The sequence below is a fragment of the Anguilla rostrata genome, chromosome 5 (assembly GCF_018555375.3).
Source record: "Anguilla rostrata isolate EN2019 chromosome 5, ASM1855537v3, whole genome shotgun sequence".
NCBI classification, from domain to species: domain Eukaryota; kingdom Metazoa; phylum Chordata; class Actinopteri; order Anguilliformes; family Anguillidae; genus Anguilla; species Anguilla rostrata.
This window is the reverse complement of record NC_057937.1, coordinates 32,717,075-32,742,328: the sequence shown is the minus strand read 5'-3', so window position 1 is coordinate 32,742,328 and position 25,254 is coordinate 32,717,075. Positions and strand designations below refer to the sequence as shown.

General features: G+C 43.9%; 1 protein-coding gene across 6 annotated transcripts in view; it reads left to right on the top strand.

Annotated features, from left to right (window-relative positions):
* Positions 1–25,254, top strand: part of chd9 (chromodomain helicase DNA binding protein 9) — a 100,792-nt gene that overhangs the window by 64,349 nt on the left and 11,189 nt on the right. For all 6 annotated transcript variants that reach the window (XM_064335815.1, XM_064335813.1, XM_064335814.1 and 3 more), the window contains 19 exons: positions 915–1,158; positions 3,072–3,248; positions 4,270–4,413; positions 5,401–5,656; positions 6,733–6,943; positions 9,266–9,461; positions 12,003–12,170; positions 14,374–14,559; positions 15,099–15,209; positions 15,476–15,672; positions 16,419–16,618; positions 17,580–17,739; positions 19,687–19,776; positions 20,956–21,059; positions 21,780–21,897; positions 23,676–23,733; positions 24,071–24,119; positions 24,316–24,538; positions 24,860–25,071. In XM_064335815.1, coding sequence (XP_064191885.1) covers positions 915–1,158; positions 3,072–3,248; positions 4,270–4,413; positions 5,401–5,656; positions 6,733–6,943; positions 9,266–9,461; positions 12,003–12,170; positions 14,374–14,559; positions 15,099–15,209; positions 15,476–15,672; positions 16,419–16,618; positions 17,580–17,739; positions 19,687–19,776; positions 20,956–21,059; positions 21,780–21,897; positions 23,676–23,733; positions 24,071–24,119; positions 24,316–24,538; positions 24,860–25,071 — 3,104 coding nt within the window. The remainder of the gene's footprint in view (positions 1–914; positions 1,159–3,071; positions 3,249–4,269; positions 4,414–5,400; positions 5,657–6,732; positions 6,944–9,265; positions 9,462–12,002; positions 12,171–14,373; positions 14,560–15,098; positions 15,210–15,475; positions 15,673–16,418; positions 16,619–17,579; positions 17,740–19,686; positions 19,777–20,955; positions 21,060–21,779; positions 21,898–23,675; positions 23,734–24,070; positions 24,120–24,315; positions 24,539–24,859; positions 25,072–25,254) is intronic.

The window sequence follows — 25,254 nt, the reverse complement described above, 5'->3', positions numbered from 1 at the left end:
TTGAGTAACGCAGCATACCTGTACCGCAGCCCGTTATGACAGCTGGGGGAAACTGCCTGCAGAGACAACTAACTGCTATAAACGCTCGGGAAAGGCAGGACCGGTCTCCTCCTGGCTTAAAAACACACATTCCTCACCACAGTCGCAGCCCTAGAGCATTCGACCGTGTGCAGTCGAGTACTTTAGACCAGTGGTTACCAAACCTCTCCTCAGGTACCCCCAGCCAGGTGTTTGTGTTCCACCTCAAGCACGCCTGATGCAAATAATCTGCACCTGGGGGTACCCAAGGAGAGCTTTGGAAACCACCTTTAGAGACTAAGAGGATGTTTCTAGCGGCTTTTCCTTTGCATGAATTGCGGAGCGGCTAAGGAAAAGCTGCGAAGTTGCAAAATAGGGAACGTCCGTTCTTTTGCGTAGTTGGATTTGAATCTGTGAAATTGAATCTATGAATCGTTGAAGTCGAGATCAGGTACGTCAGTGATCTTGTGAGCGTCTGCACATAAATCACTGGAGTTGAATGAGAGTGCACAGTTAGTTCCCTTGGGCGGGGACCTCTGGCTTTTAGCTCAGCAAGCAGATCACCTGTGTTGTGCCATGCTGAGGGCATGAGCCATAGTTTGAAACCCCTTCCCCCCTACCACCATTACATAAACACTGATGCAGGCAAACTTGGCAAAGTTAGTACTCGGGTAATTTTAGTAAAGGCAAGCAATTTGTCAGGTTTTGTGTTCTGGGAGGCTTAACGTCCAAGACATAGAAACATTGTAAGACAACCCCTGGAGGTTTAAATCTCAAACCAGTTGGAAGCACTAGCCACACGCGTGGGAAGAAAGGGGAGCGGGCGGGTGGGTTTTTCCCAGCCAAAACCGTGGGGCGTTTTTAATGAGCCCCCTTCCTCCCCCCAACCCCCCAAGGCGGAACTGCATCCTGGCTGACGAAATGGGCCTGGGAAAAACCATCCAGTCCATCACATTCCTGGAGGAGATCCACCGGATGGGGATCCGGGGCCCCTTCCTCATCATCGCCCCGCTCTCCACCATCGCCAACTGGGAGCGCGAGTTCCGCACGTGGACCCACCTCAACGTCATCGTGTACCACGGCAGCGCCGTCAGCCGCCAGATGCTGCAGCAGTACGAGATGTACTTCAGAGACTCCCAGGTACCGGCAGCGGCCCCCCCAGCGAGGGAGGCCGCCGCGCCGCTCTAGAACCTTCGCAGCCAGGGAGCGCGATGATGCGCGCCTAATTAAAAGCGGCAGGTGCGGTTCCGCGGCCTCCCTCTCCGCTCCTGAAGGTTATTCTTACTGTTGCCGTGGGTGATGGAGACAGTGTACCATTATGGCTGTGGGAGATAATTGATATTAGGACATCGCAGTGTGCATTTGTGGTGCATCTATTCGTAGACGCAAGTTTCTCAATGGAGCGCACATACCAATTACGCTGATTCAAATTTATGTTCATCTTACATAATCATTTTGTGATTTTACCTTACGAATATATTTAGCATGTTTTTATTCGGTAGGCTGATAACTGTGATACTGTTCAACTAGAATTTGCTTTTTACATGGCATTTCACATTTTGAGTATACAGTTTTTGTGCTGTTTATCAGCTTTATTCCAAAATTCTCCTATAAGTCCTCACCATGCTTTCCAACGCACACTGCTTTTCATAATTATGCTACTGTTAGCTAACCAAAAAAGGATGGAAATGTATACACATATATATATCCACAAAAATGTGCAAAGTGATATGCTTACAGAGAGTACCGTTGCTCAGATCTGACGTAAGCCGCAAAGCTTAGGTCTTTATTTTAATGAATTAATCTGCCCGTTTAAATAAAGGTTTTCATAGTCAAACTCACATGAGCACCAGGAGGAGGATTTTTCAAAAATTCTGCACATTGTGCACTGTGGTTATGAATTTCCTTCCTTTTTTGTTTCCCCTTCTTCAACAGCACCTGCGATAGTTTTGGACTACCCAGCTGTAACATGATGGTTGAATGTGACACTTGCCAGTTGTCTTTAGGCAACAACAAAACAAATGTGCATATTTTTTTTATTATTCAGTCATTTAAATGTATTTTAAATCGTATTTTTCTAAGCTTAAATTTCCCACTATAAAAGTTCACTCGAACTGTCTGGGCGTGGTAATGAGAACTGTCAGTTAGCTATGATTGACAGACCGTGCCCCGTTAACATAGCTAGCTCCATGATACGCACTCATCTTGGGAGACTGAATTTTTACAAGCTAGCTAACTTGGTATATCAAGTATCGATTTCTCACAGAAAAGGTAGTTTGTCGCCTTTTTTTTAGTTCATTACAGTGGTGATAGAAGTGACAATAATTAAGTGGTGCTGTGCTTTTAGCCTTTACTGATCGCCGTACAAGGTTAATGTGAAGTAGCTAGCACAATCGGACAACACAAACCCATAAAAATGTACTTTGAATGATACTTGTTCAATCGAACGGTAAATCTGAAAAACATTCGATTATAGTCAGCGGCACAGAAATTTTCTTTCACACCCTCAATAAACGGCACAAGTCCCAGTATAAGATTGAATTAAACCTTTTAAAGTTATATATTTTCTGAAATGTTATCGATTCCGCTTGGCCACAGTGAGTGAAACTAGGCGATCTGAGCATATAGTTTCTATGTAAATTACGTCAGAAGGATTCAGCCTTGTTGTTTGCTATCTAAACTTCACAGCACACTTGTAGCAGGACGGTGTGTCCAGTCAGATTTCTTACGGGGCGTGGAAAGGGGAGTGGTTACTGTTCTTGTGACGCACTAAGTTGATAACATTCTCAACCGGCTGAAAATAGGACGATAAATTGAAAACGCATATTTCTCCAAAAATAAAGAACGGACGTATTTAATACTTTACTCATCGTGTTTCTTCAATGCCTCTTGTGCAAATAGCACATAAAACCGAGAAAGTGTGAAAACCACCATGTTACTCCTTTAAATTTGCTGTAAACAGTCTGCAACTCTTAATATAAGGACTGTTACTGTGATGTCTGGGAGTGGCCAGTGAGTTGACAGCTTTCCTTTGTCGCCATGTCTCCCCAAAGGGTCGTGTGATCCGTGGGGCCTACAGGTTCCAGGCCATCATCACCACCTTCGAGATGATCCTGGGCGGCTGCCCTGAGCTCAACGCTATCGAGTGGCGCTGCGTGATCATCGACGAGGCCCACCGCCTCAAGAACAAGAACTGCAAGCTGCTGGAGGGCTTCAAGCTCATGAACCTGGTACTGCATGCTCTCCAAAGCCCATCACACTCATAACTTGGCCTTACTGTAGGATCATCTATGGCTCTCTTATTCAAATTGCAGTCCTTGAGAGCTGAGAACTTCTGGTTTTCTACCTTCCTGGTATGTAGGTGTGAAGACAGTTTGGCCAATCAGTAGCACTTGTTGTTCAGTTAATTACCTAGGAGGAAAGAAAACCAGGGCCGGATTTGTATTTGAGGACTAAATGTGAGTATCCATGATCTAGGGCAGGGCTGCCTAACCCTGTTCCTCGAAATCTACTGTCCTGTTGGTTTTCATTTCAACCGTAATTTGGCACCCCTGATTGTACTAATTAGCCGCTGAAGGAGATCCCTAGGTGTTGAAGGAGGTGTGCATTGTTTGGGTTGGAGTGAAAACCTACAGGATAGTATACCTCCAGGAACAGGGTTGGGCAACCCTGATCTATAGCCTTCAAGCCCATGAACCTAATACTGCATGCTGTCTTAGCCTTGTGGTAGCATCTTCTACAGTCTTAATGCTCATGAGTGGGAAATGCATTTTTCACAGCCTACTCATATTTCAGTCTTGTGTTCAAATCATCTATAATCTTAAAACCTTTGGACCTGATTCCACATACGGTCTGCACAGTGTACTTGTATTCATGTCTTACTGTCGAATCTCTTATGAACTAATCAATTTAGCTCAGTTAAACTTGACGTGTGACTCTTGGGATTTTGAATTGCCTGTACAGTAATACTTGAAAGTGCGATCATTATGATGTCTGTATCAGCTCCATTTGGAACTGAGACATTAAGCACTTCGCCGCCAATTCTATCGATATCAAATCTGAGGCTTTTGCCTTACTGCGTGGAACATAGTCATGACTACTGACAGAAGGAGGTGATGCATCTCATTTGAGGACAGTGGAGTCACCGGTTAAATTAAGTGTCAGAGTTAACCCTTGGATCTGGGCAGAGCCAAGCTTTACCACTGATGCAATTTTGTCAGTTCTCTGGTAACTGTCGCCATTTCTTTCCAGGAGCACAAGGTTCTTCTGACGGGGACTCCTCTCCAGAATACGGTGGAGGAGCTCTTCAGCCTCCTGCACTTCCTGGAGCCTTCCCGCTTCCCCTCGGAGACCACCTTCCTGCAGGAGTTTGGTGACCTGAAGACGGAGGAGCAGGTGGGGGCTCTCCAAGCTGTCCTATCCCATCCTGACATCCTCTGCCATTATACCACTCATTACAGTGGGTAGAGTACTGTAAAGTAACTGCTATAGTAACAGTCAATATACGCTAACCTAGAGGCCTCATGTAGAAAGGTTGTACAGCATCTTCTTGGCAACAAAGGAATGTAACAAAGGAATACAATATCTGGGGCAGGAGGTCCTAGTTGTAACTGTGTGGGCATTGTTGCTTTCCAACTAGGTCACTCCAACATTTGGCAAGCGGATATGAACACACTTCCGTATTTCCCAAGTCCGGGAATTACAAAGACCTGCTTGTTACATTTCTCTGCTCAGCGCTTAAACCTCGCAGCAAATATTTCTTGACACACATGATTTATAATTAATTTTTGTTAATTAAAGCAGGGAAGTCGCAATTACACATCCAATGTAACAGAGTAAGAAAAAAGAAGTACTCTGGGTGACAAATTATTATCCTTATTCATCATCCATAATACGCTCTCTATTGTTCTTCAGAGGCTCTGATAGTGTATGTTGGAAAGGGCTTTGAGTTAGGTTAGCAAGTCTCTCTGTGTGCAGTCTGTTGAATGCAAGCACAAGTCTCTTTTACTTCAGTACAAATGATAATAGGCTGTTTGTCAAAGCATGGACATTGCAGCATTCATTTTACCTCTGATATCATAGTCCTCTAATGGTGTTAGTGGGTGGGGCTTCCTCTATTGTTGTAGGGTTCTTCATTTTGTAAACTTCTTGAACTCTCAGGTGTATTCTCCATAGTCGCGCTCTCAGTGTTTTACAGTAAAAGCCAGGTGTCTGCAACATAGTGGAACAGAATAGCTCTGTATTTGACAGCATTTATTCATGTAACAGGTTTGTATGTGTACATTTATTCATGGCTACTTTTTATTTTAGGTTTAGTTTTTGTTTATGATGATATAACCATGGCCTACACCTGTATGATACCTTTTGTTTCCGTTTGTGCAGGTCCAGAAGCTGCAGGCCATCCTGAAGCCCATGATGCTGAGGAGACTGAAGGAGGACGTGGAGAAGAAGCTGGCGCCCAAAGAGGAGACCATCATCGAGGTGGAGCTCACCAACATCCAGAAGAAGTACTACCGCGCCATCCTGGAGAAGAACTTCTCCTTCTTGGCCAAGGGTGCCGGCCAGGCCAACGTGCCCAACCTGGTCAACACCATGATGGAGTTACGCAAGTGCTGTAACCACCCCTACCTCATCAAAGGTACAGTATGCACACACACAACACACATCTCCTCAGCCGTACCACAATTAGCTCTCAATATACAGTCACTCTACCCAACCATACCTCATCAAACGTACACTATCTCCTCACCTATACCACAGTAATCTCTCAGTATACACACTCTGAACACCCATCCCACATCAAACGTTTTTTATGGAAAATACTACTCATCTGCATAGTCTGTTTCTGCTCTGAGTCACTGTCTGATTTGTAGATGATTGTTTGCATAGCGCCTCAAATGACACTGCGTTTTATCATTTCCTAAAGGCTCCATCACAGAGAATAGTTTGAAACAGCTGGATAAATGTTACTTGAACTCGATCGATGTTCACCAAAGCCTTCCAATACAGAGCCTGGACTTTGGTAGATATCTAGCTTCTTAAAATATTGATATGTAATGTACAGAAGTTGCCATGTTGCAGCATTTGCACTTTTCCGTCCCCATCTGCATGGCTCTGAAGGAGTGGGACTCTGCTGCTCTTCAGCTCAGCAGTCCTACCGCTGACTATGAGGCTTATGAGCCTTATGAGGCTGATCCTTCCATGATGCTGATCCTTATAAGCACAAACTGGAACCTTACAAGCATACAGTTGGCTTGATTGAATCAAAGAACCTGTCCAAAAAGTCAAGTTGTTTGAATTTTGTTTTACCTCAATGCGATTATTGAATCCGATTATTCCAGGTGCAATTTGATAGTGCTCCTAAAATGTACCAAAGCCAGTGAAATTCATAAGCGAACACCTAGTTCATAACAGGTGCAGTTGATGGGATTGCTTTATGGAGTCCCAAGGTTGCATGTCAAGTGAAACTTCCCTACAGATTCCAGTTTTTAAATTCATCAGGTTGGTCAGACTCTCTTAATACAAGAATTATTATTTTATTTGTACCATCTTGTGATGGTCAGTGCACTTCCTAAAATAGATTACAGTGAAAGAAGAGTGCACGGGGAAACAAAATGAGTAAAAGACAGGTCAGACTTGAAATATTAAAAGATTGAAGCCATGGCTATATAAAACAGCAATTCAAAGGCGCGTTTCCTTGATTCTGTCTGGCAGGGGCTGAGGAGAAGATCCTGGAGGACTTCCGGGAGGTGCACAGCCCCACAGCACCAGACTTCCACTTGCAGGCCATGGTCCAGTCGGCGGGAAAACTGGTCCTCATAGATAAGCTGCTGCCCAAGATGAAGGCCGGGGGCCACAAGGTCCTGATCTTCTCCCAGATGGTGCGCTGCCTGGACATCCTGGAGGACTTCCTCATTCAGCGAAGGTAGCGCACTGAGGGCTGTTCGTATGCTACACGCCACCATTCGCATCCGCTAACCAGCACGCACAACGGACAATAGAGGTCAGGTGTTTCCTTATTCAAGTAGCTGCCTTATGGAATTACAGAAGCTAATACATTTTGGAAGAATTGCCATGGGTGGTTGGTTTTTGTTCAAACATTCTCGTTCAATATTGGATTCAATGTTCTTAGTGTCCATGTTAAAGTGGTATTTATGAATCCATGAGGTCATTGACTACTTGGACTGTCAATACTGGCATGAAATTGCATAGAAATTTAACCATATAAAATTTGGTATGAATTCACATTTGAATATACGGTATTCACATTGCATTTGCATAAATATGCATATTGTCAAGTGCAATATGTGTAATAATATGCGGTGATGCTTCCTCTAATCTTCCTCTAATAACACAATAGGACATTAACAACGTTGTTCAAAATATTTTTTCATTACACAATATGTTGTAGTAGGTCAGCACTCAATTACTGTAAGTGCTTTTCACACAATTTTGTAATTATTGCAACTGACATATCTGATATAAATATTATTCACCACGGCCCGGAATTTATTTAGCACAATAGAAGATAAGTAGATTGTCAACACTGTCCAGTGGGTGCAGTGGGTTGCATTGTCGCCTCACAGCAAGAAGGTCCGGGGTTTGAGTCCCGGCCTGGGCCTTTCTGTGTGGCGTTTGAATGTTCTTCCCGTGTCCGCATGGGTTTCCTCCCAGACATGCAGGCAGGCTAATTGGAGACTTAATTTTCCATAGGTGAGTGAATGGTGTGTCCCCTACGATAGATTAGCGACCTACCCAGGGTGTATTCCTGCCTCTCGCTCAGTGCAAACTGGGATAGGCTCCCGCACCCCTCGTGACCCTGACTAGGATAAGCGGGTATAGATAATGGATGGATGGATGAATAATGTTAGTCTGTTTGTTTTCAAAATGTGGGACCTAAAACATTTGAAATGTGGGAACATTTGAATTCTCAAATTTTATATATTTACTAATATTTTTTTGGTAGCCCTGCTGACTACCTGACGTGCAGATATATTTCTGCAATTTAATACAGTCAAATAAAACATTGTAATTGACTATATGAAAAACCTTTTTAACTGACTTTATTATGAAGCAGTTGCGTCTTTTTCTGCGTAGCACTTAATAGATCAAATAAATCCATTGATTACGCAGATTACGCAGAGCTTACATTGCCTAGTTTCTTGCATCAAATTCATTTTGCTGAAAGACTAATTCCAGCGGGCCCCGTAGCTCTCCAGGGCCGAAGGTGGAGCAACCCCTGGTCTTGAAGAACTGCGATTGCGATGTGTAGCAATGAGCATTGTAGAGGGAATTGCTGTCGCTAAGGGCTCCTTCACTCTCCTCTCTTGCATTTTGATTTGCAGATTTTTTTTTTGTTCTTATGGCTTTGGCAGTTAGCAAAGAAAAAATAAACGAGCGAAGCTAGCGGTGGAGCAGAGCCTTGCCGGGTTCAGCTGGAGGTTGCAGGCCCCTTGGGCCTCCCCGCTGCCGAACAGGAGGGGTCGGGAAGCTTTTGGAAGGCAGGCAGCTGCGAGGGGGGCGGGGGGTCGGGGGCAGACCAAGGCTCTGGGAGAAAGAGGCGGTACGTGGTAGTTCCGCTGCCTCGAGGTCTGGCAGAGACAGACAGGACAACTGCACGTGCGATGGGGCCATATACCTAACCGATGACGGAATCTAATTTTTCTGTTATTTCGAACTGCGTCAGCTCAGTCCCAAAGAAAACCAATTTGGGGATGATTTAGATGTTGCATTTCGCATGGTTGGCAGCTTACAGGATTACTGTGGTGAATGATTGCAGAGGAAGGCGTTATTACAGGAGAGGTTCCGTCAAAATCTCGGGTGTGCTGTTGTGTGATATGTATCAAATACTACACATCCATTACTGAGAGCTGGGCTTCAACGTGTCATAAAGCTCCAAGATTGTCTCTATTTCCTATTGATAATGCACTAGTCTCCTGCAGCTCTCATTATCAGTATATAACTGGGTGATAAAAAGCTAATGAGTCATGCTGCAGCAGCATTTTTTTCCTGCTAAAAGGAGGATGATCAGATAAGACAACAAACCTACTTTAGGCACACATCTCCGGATCATATAAATCTACATTGCCTCCGTAATAACTATTTTAAATGCAAAATGCATGTATCACTAACATGATCGTTTCATGGATTGTGGGATAGCGTCCTTAATGCACAGCATTCATTCTGCAGTAAAATGTTTCCTTCAGTTACGGCCAGTAACGCGTGTCAACGTGTCGCTGTGTCACAGGTACCTGTACGAGAGGATCGACGGGCGCGTGCGGGGGAACCTTCGCCAGGCCGCCATCGACCGCTTCAGCAAGCCCGACTCGGACCGCTTCGTCTTCCTGCTCTGCACCCGAGCGGGGGGGCTGGGCATCAACCTGACCGCAGCTGACACCTGCATCATCTTCGACTCCGACTGGAACCCCCAAAACGACCTGCAGGTGCGGTGACCTCAGAACTGGCCAGTTTTGTACAGGCCCAGTCAGAGGATTGCTATACCATGTACTTAAAGTCAGCCTAGTAGTTTTACCTGGACTCTACGTCTAAGTGGCTGTGCTTCTCATTTAATGGCTGTTTGGAAGAAAATGGAATCAAGGCTAGAGAAGCTCTGATTTTATGTGAATAGGTTTATTTTAAAGGAATCCTTTTTTTTCTTTTTTCTTTTTTTTTTTTACAACATTTTGAACTATTTCCCATAATGCACTGGCCCCTTTGTGTAATTCTTTTCAGTCAAGAAAATTCATTAATATTTAATGTTTTTCCAGAAATGATTTGCAAAAATGACATTAGTCATTAAACATAAAACATTACAGGTAAAACTAAGATACTTACAGGCTTAATGTTTGCAGTCAGCTCTCAAATAGATGGAACTGCACCTGGTTTTAGTACTAACTTCAAATCTCATCTCATGTCATTGTTGGCTCATGGAAAAAGGATTTGTTTGCTAAGCTGCACAACGTTTCGGACAGCTGGAACTGTTGGTAGCTTGTGCAAAGATTTGTTTTTAGATTTAGCCTAAAACTTATAGCCATTGCTCTGTTGTTTACATAAGAGTGGGAGGTCCCTACTTGCGGAGGGATGGGGATATTAAATTAGCTGATTTAGTCATTTTTTTACATAGAAAAACCCCATTGTTCAGATTCAAGAGAGAAATGGCTAAAATCTCAGCTGCAGCTTTAACCTCTTTTCAAACAAATTCACATATCTCACAATGTTACACAACCACAACAGAGTCTGCAACCCATGCAAAACATTGAAATGTGTGAATTGCATGATATGTCCCTTTTAAGGCTATCTCTGTATATCTGCAGCTTGCTTATTCAACCACTGCGACCTTTGCTATCAGCTGATATATATTTATACTTACAAAATATTGCCCACACTTACTTACACGTGCCAATCTCCCTGAAAAGCACACTCTAAAGACTACATATTTTAAACAGTGCTTAATCACGGTCAAAACAGTGTACCACATTTCATCAAGTTTAGCTCATAGGAATGCCATGCCTGCTCTTAGGAATGCAAGTTTCCCTGGGAAAAATAGAAAAGGGTTTCTGTTCAATGGGATCCAGAGAACGTGTAGAAAAAAATGGAATCAGTCAGCACATTAAGAAAGCAGTGCTAATTCCACCATTGTGAGGTTTTAATTTTTCATGCAGTTTTCAGTATGTAACAAAGTCGATGTCATGTTTGTGTGTATAATTAATGTGTAGCTTGTTCCTAATTACTGATTGATAACTGGCATTATATAAGCCAGCACATCATGTGCATCAGTGTGGTAGAGACTGAGAACAGAATTGTTGCTTTGCAACAAAAATGAAAAAAGAATATTTCAACAATCTTGGCATGTGTGTTGCATTTAAGGAGCTGTGTTTGGAACCATTTATCAAGACTCATAGCCTACATTTTTTACCTTCTCATGCAAAATTTCAGGTTCCTCAGAATATTTCCTGCATAGACCAATTGTATTTATACACAAGACCTTAAAGGCATTCCCATAATGCTGTATCTTCTGATTTTCTGTATCCTCATAAAATCAGCAGTTTAAAGTCAGGAAAGGGAAAAGAAAGCTACCGTTTCAGCATCATGCTCAGAATTTGGAATTGTACTGGGGTGACCCCTGTTATTTAACTTCTTTCACAAGACAACGACATGACATTCATTTGAAGGTGAATCGCAGTCACGCTGTTCATTTCACGGGGGCTGGGGAACTGCGTTTTCCTCGTCTGTTAAATTAAACAGAAATTTAATATGAAATACAGCAGAAAGGCAGGAATTCGGCTCCATAGTATTCTGTTTATGGCAGCTTGGAGGGAGGCACCCTCATAATCAGCCGTAGGGTAGCAATGGAAGCATGTTATTATGGACGTTTGTTCATGCAAGCTGTTACCTTTGGTATTCCAAATATATTATTAATAATGGGAGGACATTACATTACATTACATTATAGGCATTTAGCAGACGCTCTTATCCAGAGCGAGTACAATGCAGTTCATGATGTAGAGCCAAGAAACCTAGGTGAAGTAAGGATCTAGTGCAGATGACCCGTCAGCAGGACGACTGCTGATGGCTTTCAACTTCAGGTTATGGTGCGGCGATTGCCCATAGCAGTCGCTTCTGATCTCTTCTACCATTATGTACAAATTAAACACATCAGAATTTTAAAAGTTTATTGCTAAATACAAAAAATGATCAGTATATGTACTATTTTTTATATAATGCAATACCTCTCTGGAGCTTTCCATGTGTAACTTGAAGCTGCAGGAGTTTATTTTTTTCTTCAAGAAAGATGGATACTTACAGATTTCACTTGCCTTGGTATGTTTGAAAGACAGGCTCATTTTTTTGTTAAAACAAATTAAGAAAAGGAAGAAACATGATTTCCTGATACATTTTAACAGTGTTGGCACGTTTTACATCACAGTGATTTGCAATGATAATGCGCGTTTGTGTGTGTAACTTTTGCGTTCACGTTTTTGCAGGCCCAGGCTCGCTGCCACAGGATCGGGCAGAACAAGGCGGTGAAGGTGTACCGGCTGATCACGCGGAACTCGTACGAGCGGGAGATGTTCGACCGCGCCAGTCTCAAACTGGGCCTGGACAAGGCCGTGCTGCAGAGCATGAGTGGCCGGGAGAACAGCATGGGCGGGGTGAGGATCAGAGGATTGCTTTACCCATCATCCAGGATCAGCTTATCGTGTCCTGAACCTAACCCCAACCGTGATGCAGCCAAGCTGAAACTGATCTGAGATCAGGTCTTTGGTCAGACAGTTTAGCCATACTCATGTAGCGTGCAATCCCAAGACATGTATGTTACAGGGCAATATTTATCTAAGTATATGCTTGTCAGTGTTCTTTTGCATTACTAAGGATCTAACTGAGATCGTGGGTATTGACTGAATAAATGAAGTGAATTCAAGAGGATTATACATTAAGAGTTGGATTCACAGGCAGAGATTAAGGTTAGTCCTGGGATAAATTGAGTTTTGTATGGAGAATCTCTATTCAGAATTGAATTTAGTGTAGGACTAAGTTCAATCTGTGTCTGTGTAACTGACCCTATGCACAGTTTGTATTATAAATGTCATTTTAAATAGGTAAATAGAATGCTGAGTGTCTCAACGAAATGTTCTGCTTACGGTGCTTTATTTTTTAGAAAATTGTTTGGATAAGCGCTCTCGTGTGATTGGTCGTTGGTGTTCTGTGTGTAGGATGTGTTAGTATTAGCTCATGAAGCCCTTGTGTGTGCTATTGGGTCAGCAATGCTAAAGGCGTGGAGAGCAGGACAGGTTTTGATGTCATTGAGCAGCTGTACACAGTCTGCGGCTGATGTTTCAGAGGAGGGAAATGCAGTGTTTATATACGACGTGCCACTTTTTACATTTTAAATTTATGAACAATTTGATAATAAGTATGTTACACACACATGGTGATATGCTCAAGTCAGGCATCCTATTGTTTCATAGCATTGGAACTCACCTGTGCCATGTTTTGCATTGACCTGCACCTGTCCGTTGTGTGATTTTTACATGTACAGCTGTGTTAAAGTCAAGGTGCTGTGCTTTTGTATATAAGAAGTGAGCTCCATGTTTGTAACAGACATATTTGGTCTTGATTTGGCTCTATACTCCACAATTTCACATTTGTAATCAAATAATTCAAATGCTGTTAGCGTACAGATTCTCCGCTTTTATTTAAGGATATTTCTATACACTTTGGTTTCACCATGTAGAAATTACAGCACTTTTTATATGTAGCCCCCCATATTACTGTTATGTAAATGAAAGCAGTCATGTTTAGTAGTTTTTCGCATGTCCTTTGCATGCAATGACCGCTTGAAGTCCATAGAAAGCACCAGGAGTGTCTTCTCTGGTGATGCTCTGCCAGGTCTTGTACTGCAGCCATCTACAGCTCCTGCTTGTTTCAGGAGCTAGTTGCCTTAAGTTTTCTCTTCAGAATATGAAACGCATATTCAATTTGATTCAGATCTTATGAATTGTAGTAAAGAATATTCCCGTTTTCTGGCTTTGAAAAACTCCTTTGTCACTGTAGCAGTATGTTTGTGATCATTGCCTTACTGTAGGATGAAGCGCCGTCCAATGAGATTGGTGGCATTTGCTTGAACTTCCGCAGAAACGATGCTTCCGTACACTGCAGAATTCATTCTGCTGCTGCTATCAGCAGTTACATCATCAATGAAGACAAGAGAGCCAGTATCTGGGGCAGCCATACATGCCCAAACTGAAACACCCCCACCACCATGTTTCACAGATGAGGAGGGGTGCTTTGGATCTTGGGCAGTTCCTTTTGGCCTCCATACTTTATTTTGGTGAGAATTCTTCAGTCGTCAACTGTAAAGGTCTTCCTTGGCCTACCAGGCCCTTTGTGATAACTCAGCTCACCAGTGCTCCCTTTCTTAATGATGTTCCAAACAGTTGATTTTGATAAGCCTAAGGCCTAGAATCAAGACTAGATACTGAAAGCTCTCTTGTCTGCACTAAGGAAGCAAATTAACACACCCAACTAATCAGAAACACCTGTGAAGCCATTTGTCCCAAACATTAGGGTTCCCTGAAATGGGGGGGTCTATGTATAAAAAGTGCTGTCATTTCTACATGGTGAAATCAAATGTATAAAAAATACTCTGTAATAAAAGCTGCACTTTAACCAAATGTGAATTGTTTGATTACAAATCAAAAATTGTTTAGTTCAGAGCCAAATCAAGAAAAATATGCCTTTGTTACAAACATTATGGAGCTCACTGTATTTAAAGACTCTATCGCCATTGTCCAAAGGCTATGAATGTTCCTAGATTTTGTGATACAAAGTTGTGTTCTCACTCTTCCTCTACAGCAGGCCCAGCAGCAGCTCTCGAAGAAGGAAATCGAGGACCTGCTGCGGCGGGGGGCCTACGGCGCCATCATGGACGAAGAGGACGAGGGGTCCAAGTTCTGCGAGGAGGACATCGACCAGATCCTCCAGCGCCGCACCCAGACCATCACCATCGAGTCCGAGGGCCGCGGGTCCACCTTCGCCAAGGTACCGCAGATCTACCCGCCCGAGAGCCCACAACTTCATCAAACGACCAGTCGGTCAGGCCGACGGCTTAGAATTATGGGGCTCTACACGTTGACTGTGTAGTTCTGCATCATCAACCTGTAGAGTTTTGTTTTGTTTTACGCCTCAGTTTTATCAGGTGTAAAAAAAGCAACATCGCCGCTTAATGTGTTGTATAACAGAATGTTACAGTGAGTGCTTTTATGTTAGTAACTAATGTGTGACACAAATATCGGATCCCATTCTGAGCTCTTGAAATCACTTAATGGTTCACCCCTGGTAATTATGTACGCTGATGCTATTGTGATTGTTTTGTGCTAAACTGGAATATGCACATAAATGGAGTTAGGAAATAGGACTTATCCATATCGTGCCTTAAAAGGCAGTGCTCATTTATATAATATGCAGTTATAAGTAGTTGACTGTTTTCCCTTTCGTGCGGTTCTCAATTGTCATCCACTCCAGGTGTGCTGGCTCAAAATTTTAACAGCGCGCGATACGCGTCCTCTTCTTTCTCCCAGGCAAGTTTTGTGGCCTCCGGAAACCGAACGGACATCTCCCTCGATGACCCCAACTTCTGGGACAAGTGGGCAAAGAAGGCAGAGATCGACGTGGACATGGTGAACGGCAGAGTGAGTGCGGAGCCCGGGCCTTTCTGTAGTCGCCAAGGCAACGGCGGTGTCTCCCCTTTGACTCCTATGTGCCCTCTTCATTGTTTTGAAAAATGCTAGCTATGTTTTGTCTGGTGCTACCCTTGTTTGGTGTGAACTCCTTATTACCTAAAACTGTTTGTATGAGCTTATTGAAGCTTATCGCTTATAGAATCTAGAAAGTACTGTATTTCTGTGTAATATAAATGTAATGTTGCTCTCTCCCCCCTAACCACACACACACACAGAACAGCCTCGTCATTGACACCCCTCGGGTGAGGAAGCAAACCCGGCCTTTCAGCGCCACCAAAGACGAGCTGGCCGAGCTGTCGGAGGGCGAGAGCGACGGCGACGACAAGCCGAAGCTGCGCCGCCCGCACGACCGCCTCAACGGCTACGGCCGCACCGAGTGCTTCCGCGTGGAGAAGAACCTGCTGGTGTACGGGTGGGTCACATGGTCTTACTCGCTCTGCCGTGTTTGGATTTATGGCAGGGCTCCCTAACCCCGATTCTGAAGAGCCTCACGGTCTGCTTTGTGTTTTCACAATGCAATGAAATCAGACAAATTCAGAAACCTGGTGAGATTCATTAACTCTGCAGTCAGCTTCTTTCGTTGTTTAATTAAGTGCAGCGAACAGCGAAAATCGAAAGACTCTGTAAGTTGAGGTATGTAGGTACTTTCAAGTACCTGAAGATGATGTAGCTTTGCAGAAGTGCTTAATGTTATAATGTGGAATTTTCCAAGAGGAATTTCACAGTGGCGAAGAGAGAGGGGTCTGCTGTTGTATAATTTTATAGCATTCACTCAGTACATGTCAGTTCAGAATGTGAATGGGGTGGATGGTAAATGATACAGGTGGTATAGTAACTTGTGCTGCTGGTACACACAGATTTACAGACACACAGCGCCATCTCATGGTAGTGGAGACAAATATTCAATCTCAGAAATAGCTGAAATTTGAGAAAATTATTTCTCTATGTAGTTTTTTCTTTTCTTTTTTTTACATTAATATTAGATTAAAACAACCACAGAATTACATACTTCTTATATCTGACAGTTTTGTTGTATGGCTTACAGCTTGATGCCTCCTTGCCTTTTGTATTGTGGCTGGATCGGTCTTGCTCCGGTCTTGCTGCGGTCGTGTGCGGTCAGCAGGGCTCAGGTCCCTCTGTTGCGGTGTGGCGTTTTAGGTGGGGTCGCTGGAAAGACATCCTCCTCCACGGGCGCTTCAAGCGGCAGCTGACCGAGCGGGACGTGGAGATGATCTGCCGGGCGCTGCTGGCCTACTGCCTGGTGCATTACCGCGGCGACGACAAGATCAAGAGCTTCATGTGGGACCTGATCGCGCCCACCGAAGATGGGCGCACCAAGGAGCTGCAGAACCACCTCGGTAAGCCCCACCCTCGTACTGCCCAAAACACAGACCTAGGATCAGGCAGAACCACCTCGGTAAGCCCCCCCCCCAACCACCCCAAACACAGACCTAGGATCAGGCAGAACCACCTCTGTAAGCCCCCCTCCCTCCTCCGCAACCACCCCAAACACAGACCTGGGATCAGTTTCTGTTTGTCACGTAATTTTGGTGTTAGTATGAGGGTAGCCTCACTTGTCGGGTCCTTAATCTTACATATACTACCAGTCTGACCAGGTTAACACTGATCTGAGATCAGTCTACCCAACTTCCAGGGCTGGGCATTAGTAATAACCCAGTGTTCATTGACAAATTACAGGTTAGTCATTTAGCGGACACTTTTAGCCAGCGCGATGTGCAGAAGTGACAGCTTGCGATGAGTCATGATCATGATTTTGTAGAGGTGACGCTCTAATTGGAGGCTGTGATACAAACAGGAAAAACATCCGGTGGTGTGTCAGTAAACTTGCTTATCAACATCGAGTCATCACTCTCTGACTAAACTTACTGGATTCAGTCAGATTGTAGGATTTTTATCTGGAAAAATCTCATAAACTCAAACTCGCTTCGTCAGATATTTTAGACGTAGAGTATCTTGGACCAAGACAAGCATGAAGTGGTTCTGGATCAGTTGCCTGGACCTGAAATTAGTGATCGCATAATCAGCCTTATTATGGCTGCCGCTTTTTTATCAGTGACATTGATTTGATCAGTCATGGATCAGATCCGGTCAATTGTATCATTTAGTCTTTTGGTTGTTTTTCAGAGATCATTGACAGCACAAACATATATTTACAAAAGCAAGTCTGGAAGCATTTCAACCCTTTTGTTCCACAGGTGCGAGTTTGCTGGAGTGCACTTTGGTGGGTCTATCAGTGTATGATTGATCCGTTAGGGGAAGAATGGAGTCTGAACGTTTCGGGCTTTCTCCTCTCCCCAGGTCTGTCGACACCTGTGCCGCGGGGGAGGAAGGGGAAGAAGATGAAGAGTCAGGCCAGCTCTTTCGACATCCACAAGGCCGAGTGGATCAGGAAGCACAACCCCGAGCACCTTCTTCAGGACGACGGCTACAAGAAGCACCTCAAACACCACTGCAACAAGTGAGTGACATTCGTTCCTGTTTGATGGCTTTTTGATGCGGAGCAAGGAGCAAGATTTTTAACTCCTCAAGTAAACCACAGCAACAAGTGGCAGATGTTAAGGCCTGTGTGGTGGCTTACTAATATGGAGCAAGGTTCTCAATCTCCAAACACCACAGGGACGCTTGAGGAAAGCTCCAATACAGTTATACAGCATTGCTTGTTATGTATTAAACGAGAAGTAAACTCTCCACCCCTCATTCCAATAAGTGTGATAGAGCCCTGTCTAGTTCTCATAGCTTGCCTCATTTAATCTAATAAACTGCTCCATTAATTATAAAACCTAACTGCTAAACAGAAGGCGGGCAGATTCCTGAATGACAAATAACAATGATGAGCAGGTTTTAATGGAAGTAACGAGTGCAACCCTGCATGAATCATCTGTTCATTGCACAATAATGTTTATTTTTGAAAGGGGGCAGTAACACTTTAGCCAAATTAAAAAAAAGGTTTTAAAGGGGTTTCACATCCGTATAGTTTTGGACACTGAGGCTGCGGTCGCCACAGAAAGTTCCTCATTGTCCACCGGCACACCGGGTGATCTGCTGACCACCGTGCTTTTGTCCCACATTAGAATCTGGCCCACGTGTGGCACAAAAACTTGGCTTTTTGTAATGCTCTGCAATGCACTGAACTGCTGAAGGCCTTGTGTGTGCTTAGTGCGTGTTAAATGGGACAGGGATCCACTCAGATCAGGCGGTGTCAGATCTAAGAGTCTTCATGCTATCCGTATGAAGGTACTGTTGAGTACATATGGGCATTACATTACATTACAGGCATTTAGCAGACACTCTTGTCCAGAGCGACTTACACAACTTTTTACATAGCATTTACATTGAATCAATTTATACAGCTGGATATACATTGAAGCAATGCAGGTTAAGTACCTTGCTCAAGGGTACAACGGTAGTGTCCTACCTGGGAATTAAACCTTTAGGTTACAAGACCAGTTCCTTACCCATTATACTACACTGCCACCAGTGGGCATCCCACACTACTGTTCCCGCCCAACTCCCAGGTGACACGGCACCGTGGCAACGGCGGCGAACAGCAGGTTAGGCATCGACAAGCCCACAGAGGGTTATACGGAAAGGGGGGTAGGGCAGCAAAGACAATGGGGCATTCCGATGGGAAGGGTGCATCACACAGGGACTGACCCGTGCTTGCACGTCACCCATTGACAACTACAAAGGCACTCCCCTCCTCGTCTTTACGAATTTAGTGTACCGAGGAGCTGCCGTCTCAGCTGCCATGCCTCTGACTGCCCTGCCATGCTACGGCTACTGACGCTGCTGTAACACTTCTCTCCCCATGCTCATGTGAATTATCACTAACTTCATCTCTCACACGTTTCTGTCCTTGTTTACAAACATATGAATAGTTCCAGTTATTTCATGTACTACCTGAAATAATAGATGTCATTTTTCTTTTTTTTTTACATAAATAAAATTGCAAAAAACAACCAAAAATGGGGCAAGCACAGAAATAAATAAACAAACAAACACCAGGCAGAGTGTTGGGCTCTATCTGAAATTATTTTTCTTTTTTTTACATAAATAAAATTGCAAAAAACAACCAAAAATGGGGCAAGCACAGAAATAAATAAACAAACAAACACCAGGCAGAGTGTTGGGCTCTATCTGAAATAACTAATATGTGCTAAAAGCAGTAAAGCGTTTTCATATCCTCTGCCAGTGAGGAGATGACCCAGTCTAATAGGAGACAGGGAAATCTGCTGCCGATGAACAGTGCTGGGCTCCAGCCAAGTGGCTGGTCTTTTACATTCGGGTGTCCCTGTGGAGACAGGGCGTGCGAGTGCAGTTCTCTCAGCTGGCTCAGTTTTTGGGTGTGCCTCTCCATTGTTTAACCCCCCACCCCCCCATCTCTCTCTCTCTCTCTCTGGCACAGGGTCCTACTGCGAGTCAGAATGCTTTACTACCTGAAACAAGAAGTGATTGGAGACCAGTCCCAGAAAGTTTTAGATGGCGGGAACTCCAGGTGAGAACCGAAGAACTGAGCATTTCAGAGCGTTTTTTTTTTTTTTTCCCTGAAAAGGATTATTGTTTTGGCAGGGGGAGGGGGGGATGGATTTCCCCAGATTTCAGGTTTACTCAGGTCTAATATAATAATACATAAATAATATGGACTTTTTGGCTGATTATAAGAAGTCATAAAATGTTTCTTAGACCTGGGGTCCAACAGCTTTGCAAGTGCAAAATCTTTTCGGATACATTTTTTTTTCCGTGAATAAGTAGTTTGAGGGTCAAGGATTTCTGGCTCGTATTTCCCTTGCTCTTTTTATATAAATGAGAATTTATGTTGGGTTTATTCAAAGTGCAATTTTCTTTGAATGTCCAAGGAGAAAAAAGCTTTTCAGTTGTAGCATAACAATGGCATAATCAGTAGCGGGTCATAACGAAAAATTAAGAATCAAAATGAAAATGTAATTGCTTTTCTCCTGTTGCATTAAAAAAAGAAACCGAAGCCATTCCATTTATGCATCAAAGGGGAAACCTTTCCATGAGCAAATGGAAAACATTGCTGGATTTAATAAACACTTGGAAATTGCCGAGAGATGTAGTTTGCATCTCTTAGTTGGCTGCTTGATGTGAAAGTTCACTGTAAGAGATCAGGACTATTGGATGAGCCTCAAACTTAAAAAAATAAATAAATAAATCATTGCTCATCCTCACAGTTTTATGGGATTTTCCCCTTAAGAAAACAGTCTTGTTCCTGAAATTAACTTGTGTAATTTAACACTAACTCTGCATACAGAGTTCAACTCTGTTCAGAGTTAAACAACTGTCATTGAAATGGGTCAGAGTTAAACATGTCTTTTGGATCCTGTTTAGTGGTTTAACAGCAAACAATGGATTATCGGGCTAGATGAAGACCAGAGTTATACTGTTCATTCAGAAGTGATGGGAGTGATATTTAAAAAGTATGTTCTTTTTTCGCAGTGCGTGTAGGCTTACTGTACCTCGGGGATATGCAAATGTGGGCCTTGAGGTCAGTAGAGGTCCCTGGCCAATCAGTGATATCTATCAATGAAATATCAGGCAGAAAAATAAACCAGCTGTACAGCAGGTTTCAAGGTCCAGGTTGGAGAGTCCCTGCTGTACGATATTTTGTTCGGGGAAAATCTGTCCTTTTTGACCGGTGGTTTCCTTCCCTCAGTGAAATTGCAGTCTGGGTTCCAGAGCTGGACCATTCCGAGCTGCCAGCCCTCTGGTGGGACACAGAGGCGGACAAGTGTCTGCTGCTGGGGGTTTTCAAACACGGTGAGTCTGAGACAGGCAGACAGACAGACAGGGAAACGGACAGACAGACAGACAGACGGAAAGGGACAGACAGTGAAACATACAGGCAGACAGGGAAACAGACAGACAGGGAAACAGACAGACAGACAGTGAAACGAACAGACAGACAAGGAAACAGACAGACAGGGAAACAAACAGACAGGGAAACAGACAGACAGGGAAATGAACAGGCAGACAGGGAAACAGACAGACAGACAGGGAAACGAACAGACAGACAGGGAAACAGACAGACAGTCAGGGAAATAAACAGACAGACAGAGAAACTGAAAGACAGGGATACTGAGATAGAGACTGCAAGTATGACCCAAAGGTGTGGTATGAGACAGAGACAATGAAAGAAAGCAAGGTGGAATGGACTCTGCATTTTGATCCATATCAGTCCAATCAGGGGCTGAGAGCAAGGAAGTTAAAACAGAGAGGGTAGACACACAATATCCCAGCGTCCGTTTGTCTTCATCTTAGCCTAAGCTCTGACATGTTAAGTAATGACAGTCTCCATTTTTAAACTTTTAACTGAAGTTTGAATTTGAATTCAGTGCAACCCAGTTTATTTTAGTAGCATATAAAGTGGTTCCTTTCCGGAAGTTTCCGTGAGGGAAAGGGTAACGGACCTCGCTGGCTAATTTCCATCACCAAGACTGCAAACTGACGCGTTAACGGGTCCGTGATTGACACACGCAGGGTACGAGAAGTACAACACCATCAGAGCGGACCCGGCTCTCAGCTTCCTCGAGCGGGTGGGCCGGCCGGATGAGAAGGCCATCGCCGCCGAGCAGAGGGCCAACGACTTCATGGACGGGTACGTGGCCAATGACCAGAGAATGGGCATCACCTGAAGGACATTCTGACAGACCTTGTCAATTGTTTTCTATGAATGAGCCAGATTTTTGTGTTTGATTACCCTCCAATTTGTCATCACAATATTACTGCATTCTTGTAGGCTTTTCACCTAGCTACAGTTGCACTTGAAACATGGTTGCTTGCGAATACTTTGAATTCATAGTTTAATTTCACCCCCTAACTAGCCGGTAGTACTGACACACAATACTTCTCAATCAACATTACCTCCCATGCATTGGTTTCTGACTGCAAATACCGTGGTATTTGATAGTTGCGATTCCTTTCAAGTCACATAACAATCTTGATTCAAGGTCAAGACTTTGTTGCCACTATTGCAACAAACACTGTATAATCATTTAAATATTACTCCAGGCCATACAAATATGCAATTAAGTCTTTCTTATCATACTGTGACTTGTACAAACCAGGAGGCAGAACTTCCCCTCACAATGGATACACTTCGCACATCAATATGCATTTATCTGTAAAAGCCATCTAGGCAAAAATAAAACCCTCAGTACCTCTCTGCTCTTCTTCAGATTTCCAACTCTCAGTGTGAACTCACCTCCACATTTTCACTTCTTCCTAAAGTTCATTCTATAATTGGATGCACTACTTGTTATTTTTAAAGCGCAAATGATCGCAGGTGCGACAGGTCAATCTCTGTGCCAACTTTAAATAGTATCATTGAGTCCCGTTTAAATTATACATGCAGTTACAGTCACTGATCTGTTTTTCCCCCACTCCTGCTTAGTCACTCTATTTTAGGTGTGGGCAGTAATGCCTCAAAGGCATAGTATGCAGGATGGTTTAGCCTTGCTGTGGTCCTGTGTTTACAATAAAAGAAGTCTCCTCCTCCATCTTCAACCCCGTCCACTCACCCCGAGTAGACTACCCGACTTCGCCCTAACGTAGCTAGCTGGATAGCTAGAGGTAATGTTATTTACTGGTCCAGCAGAAAGCAAACCAACTCTGTTTCACTTTTTATCCCCTTGGCAAACTTCAGCTGACACCACCGAGGAAAAGCAATTCCAAAGTTAATTCTAGTTCTTGAACAAGCCATGTCAGCTTGACTTACTACACTATATCTGGGCTTCTTCCACCATTGCAGTGACTATCTAGCTAGCTAGCAACAAACACTTTGCTAAAATCTGATCCCACACCACAGGCTCTGTAGCCACACACACCCCTCCCCACACAGAAAAGAGTGTCATGCCCAGAATCATTTTACACATTTTAGAGTAACAAATACAGATAAAGGTGCTCGAATTTGGCAAAAGTGCATAAAGACAGAAATTTCCAGTACATCGTAGATATGCCATAGCATGGTTATTTTATAATATTTTCAAGGTTAAAATCCTGCATAATATGCCTTTAAGCTTGTTGTTCTCTTATCATGTGAACATACAGTTGTTGCCATGTGAAAGGTGATTTGACGTGGGTCTCACATTGTCTGCCCTGTCATGCTTATGTATCATTTATTTATTTATTTATTTTAAAGACAATGAACCAAATCAAACGTCTTCCTTGTTATAAAGCTAGTAGGTGTAAAAGTGTCATTGAAAATCATTGTGCGGCATTTTAAGTTAGGGCATTCATTGACACAGCTGCCACCACGTAATGAAAGTTCATTGTGTCAAAATATGAGGAAAAAGCAAATGGCAGTAAGGTCAGGCATGTCCTTAACTGCACCACCTCCCATTTTTTACTCCTAATGGTCGTTATCTCGCCGTACAGGGACGTGGATGACCCAGAATACAAGCCTGCCCCCGCCCTGCTGAAGGATGATATAGAGGTGAGGCCAGGGGGATCGTGGGAGGAGGCGATAAGGCTGCATAAACAGCAAAGGGGAAGGATCCTGAACAGAGAGGACTGTGGGAAGATTGAGCGCAATGAAAATGGCACTGTGATTTGTTCTGTTGAATTGTTTGAGTGTGTGTGTTTTGTGTGTGCGCGTGTGTCTGGTGTGTGTGTATGTGTTTTGTGTGTGTGCTTGTGTCTGGTGTGTGTGTGTATGTTTTGTGTGTATGTGTGTGTGTGTAGTGTCTGTGAGTGTGTGAGTGCACGTGTGTGTAGTGTGTGTGTGTGTCAGTGGGGACAGTAATGTTTACTTCATGCCTCTCTGCCCCCAGGATGACGTCTCCTCCCCTGGGGACCTGGTTATCACCGATGCTGCCGGAGGTCAGTTTGATCCAGTTATTCATACCTGTGGCAAGTATAGGGAAGATGTTGTTATTATTGACCTTTCATGTTCACAGTCCAGTAACAATCACATCATCATTCAAATTCTCTCAACCATTAACTTCAAAACTGTACAGAAACGTGATTCTATTAAACCTGTTTTTTAATTGTCCCATGCTGCGCGTTTCTTTTCTAGAAGGTGCCGTGGCGATGGAAGGGGACGCACTGTACTGGCCCACCCCTTCCGCCCTGACCGCCCGGCTGCGCCGCCTGATCACCGCCTCGCAGCGCTACACCAAGAGCCGCCAGATCCAGCACATCCACCAGACCCAGCAGGCCTTCCTCACCCCACCCTGCGCCATGCTGCCCACCCTCAATGACAACCCTAAGATGGCCGCCAAGATCGAGCGGCAGCAGAGGTGAGAGCAGGGTCCAAAAAACCTGAGTTTGAACAAAGCTTATTCTAAAATTTGACCCAAGATAAAATGCCAGTGTTTGGCTTAAAGTACAGTTTAGTTAATTTTGGCAATCGCAACTCTCCAAACTGTAAAAAAAAGTACTGTGTTAAAGTATTAAGTGATTTACCCATTAAGTTGTAAGATCTAAATATGTGATATGTTCTTAATTGAACATTATAATGCTGCTGTAACAATCACTCCTGGTAACTGAAAGCAATGGAGTTCTAGAACACTGAATTTGAATTTTGTAAAAACATTGACTCACTTACCCTCCCTCTTAAGGTGGACCCGGCGAGAAGAGGCTGACTTCTACCGCGTGGTGTCCACCTTCGGCGTGGTGTTCAACCCGGTGATGGGCTGCTTCGACTGGACCAAGTTCCGGGCCATGGCTCGCCTGCACAAGAAGACAGACGAGAGCCTGCAGAAATACCTGTGGGCCTTCACCGCCATGTGCCGCCGCGTCTGCCGCCTGCCACCCCGGGAAGGGGATGGGGGTGAGTTGCCCTATGGCTCCCTCTTGTGTTTGGTCGCGTCAACTACAACTTGAGCACTCACCGGCACTGTAATGCGTGTCTGACCACACCTTAGTATTTGAAAGCTGCTGTGGTTCCTGAGCAAAGTACTAAGGCTGTTTGTTTTATCCTGTTGTGGGAATTTACCATTCAAGCCACTCTTGC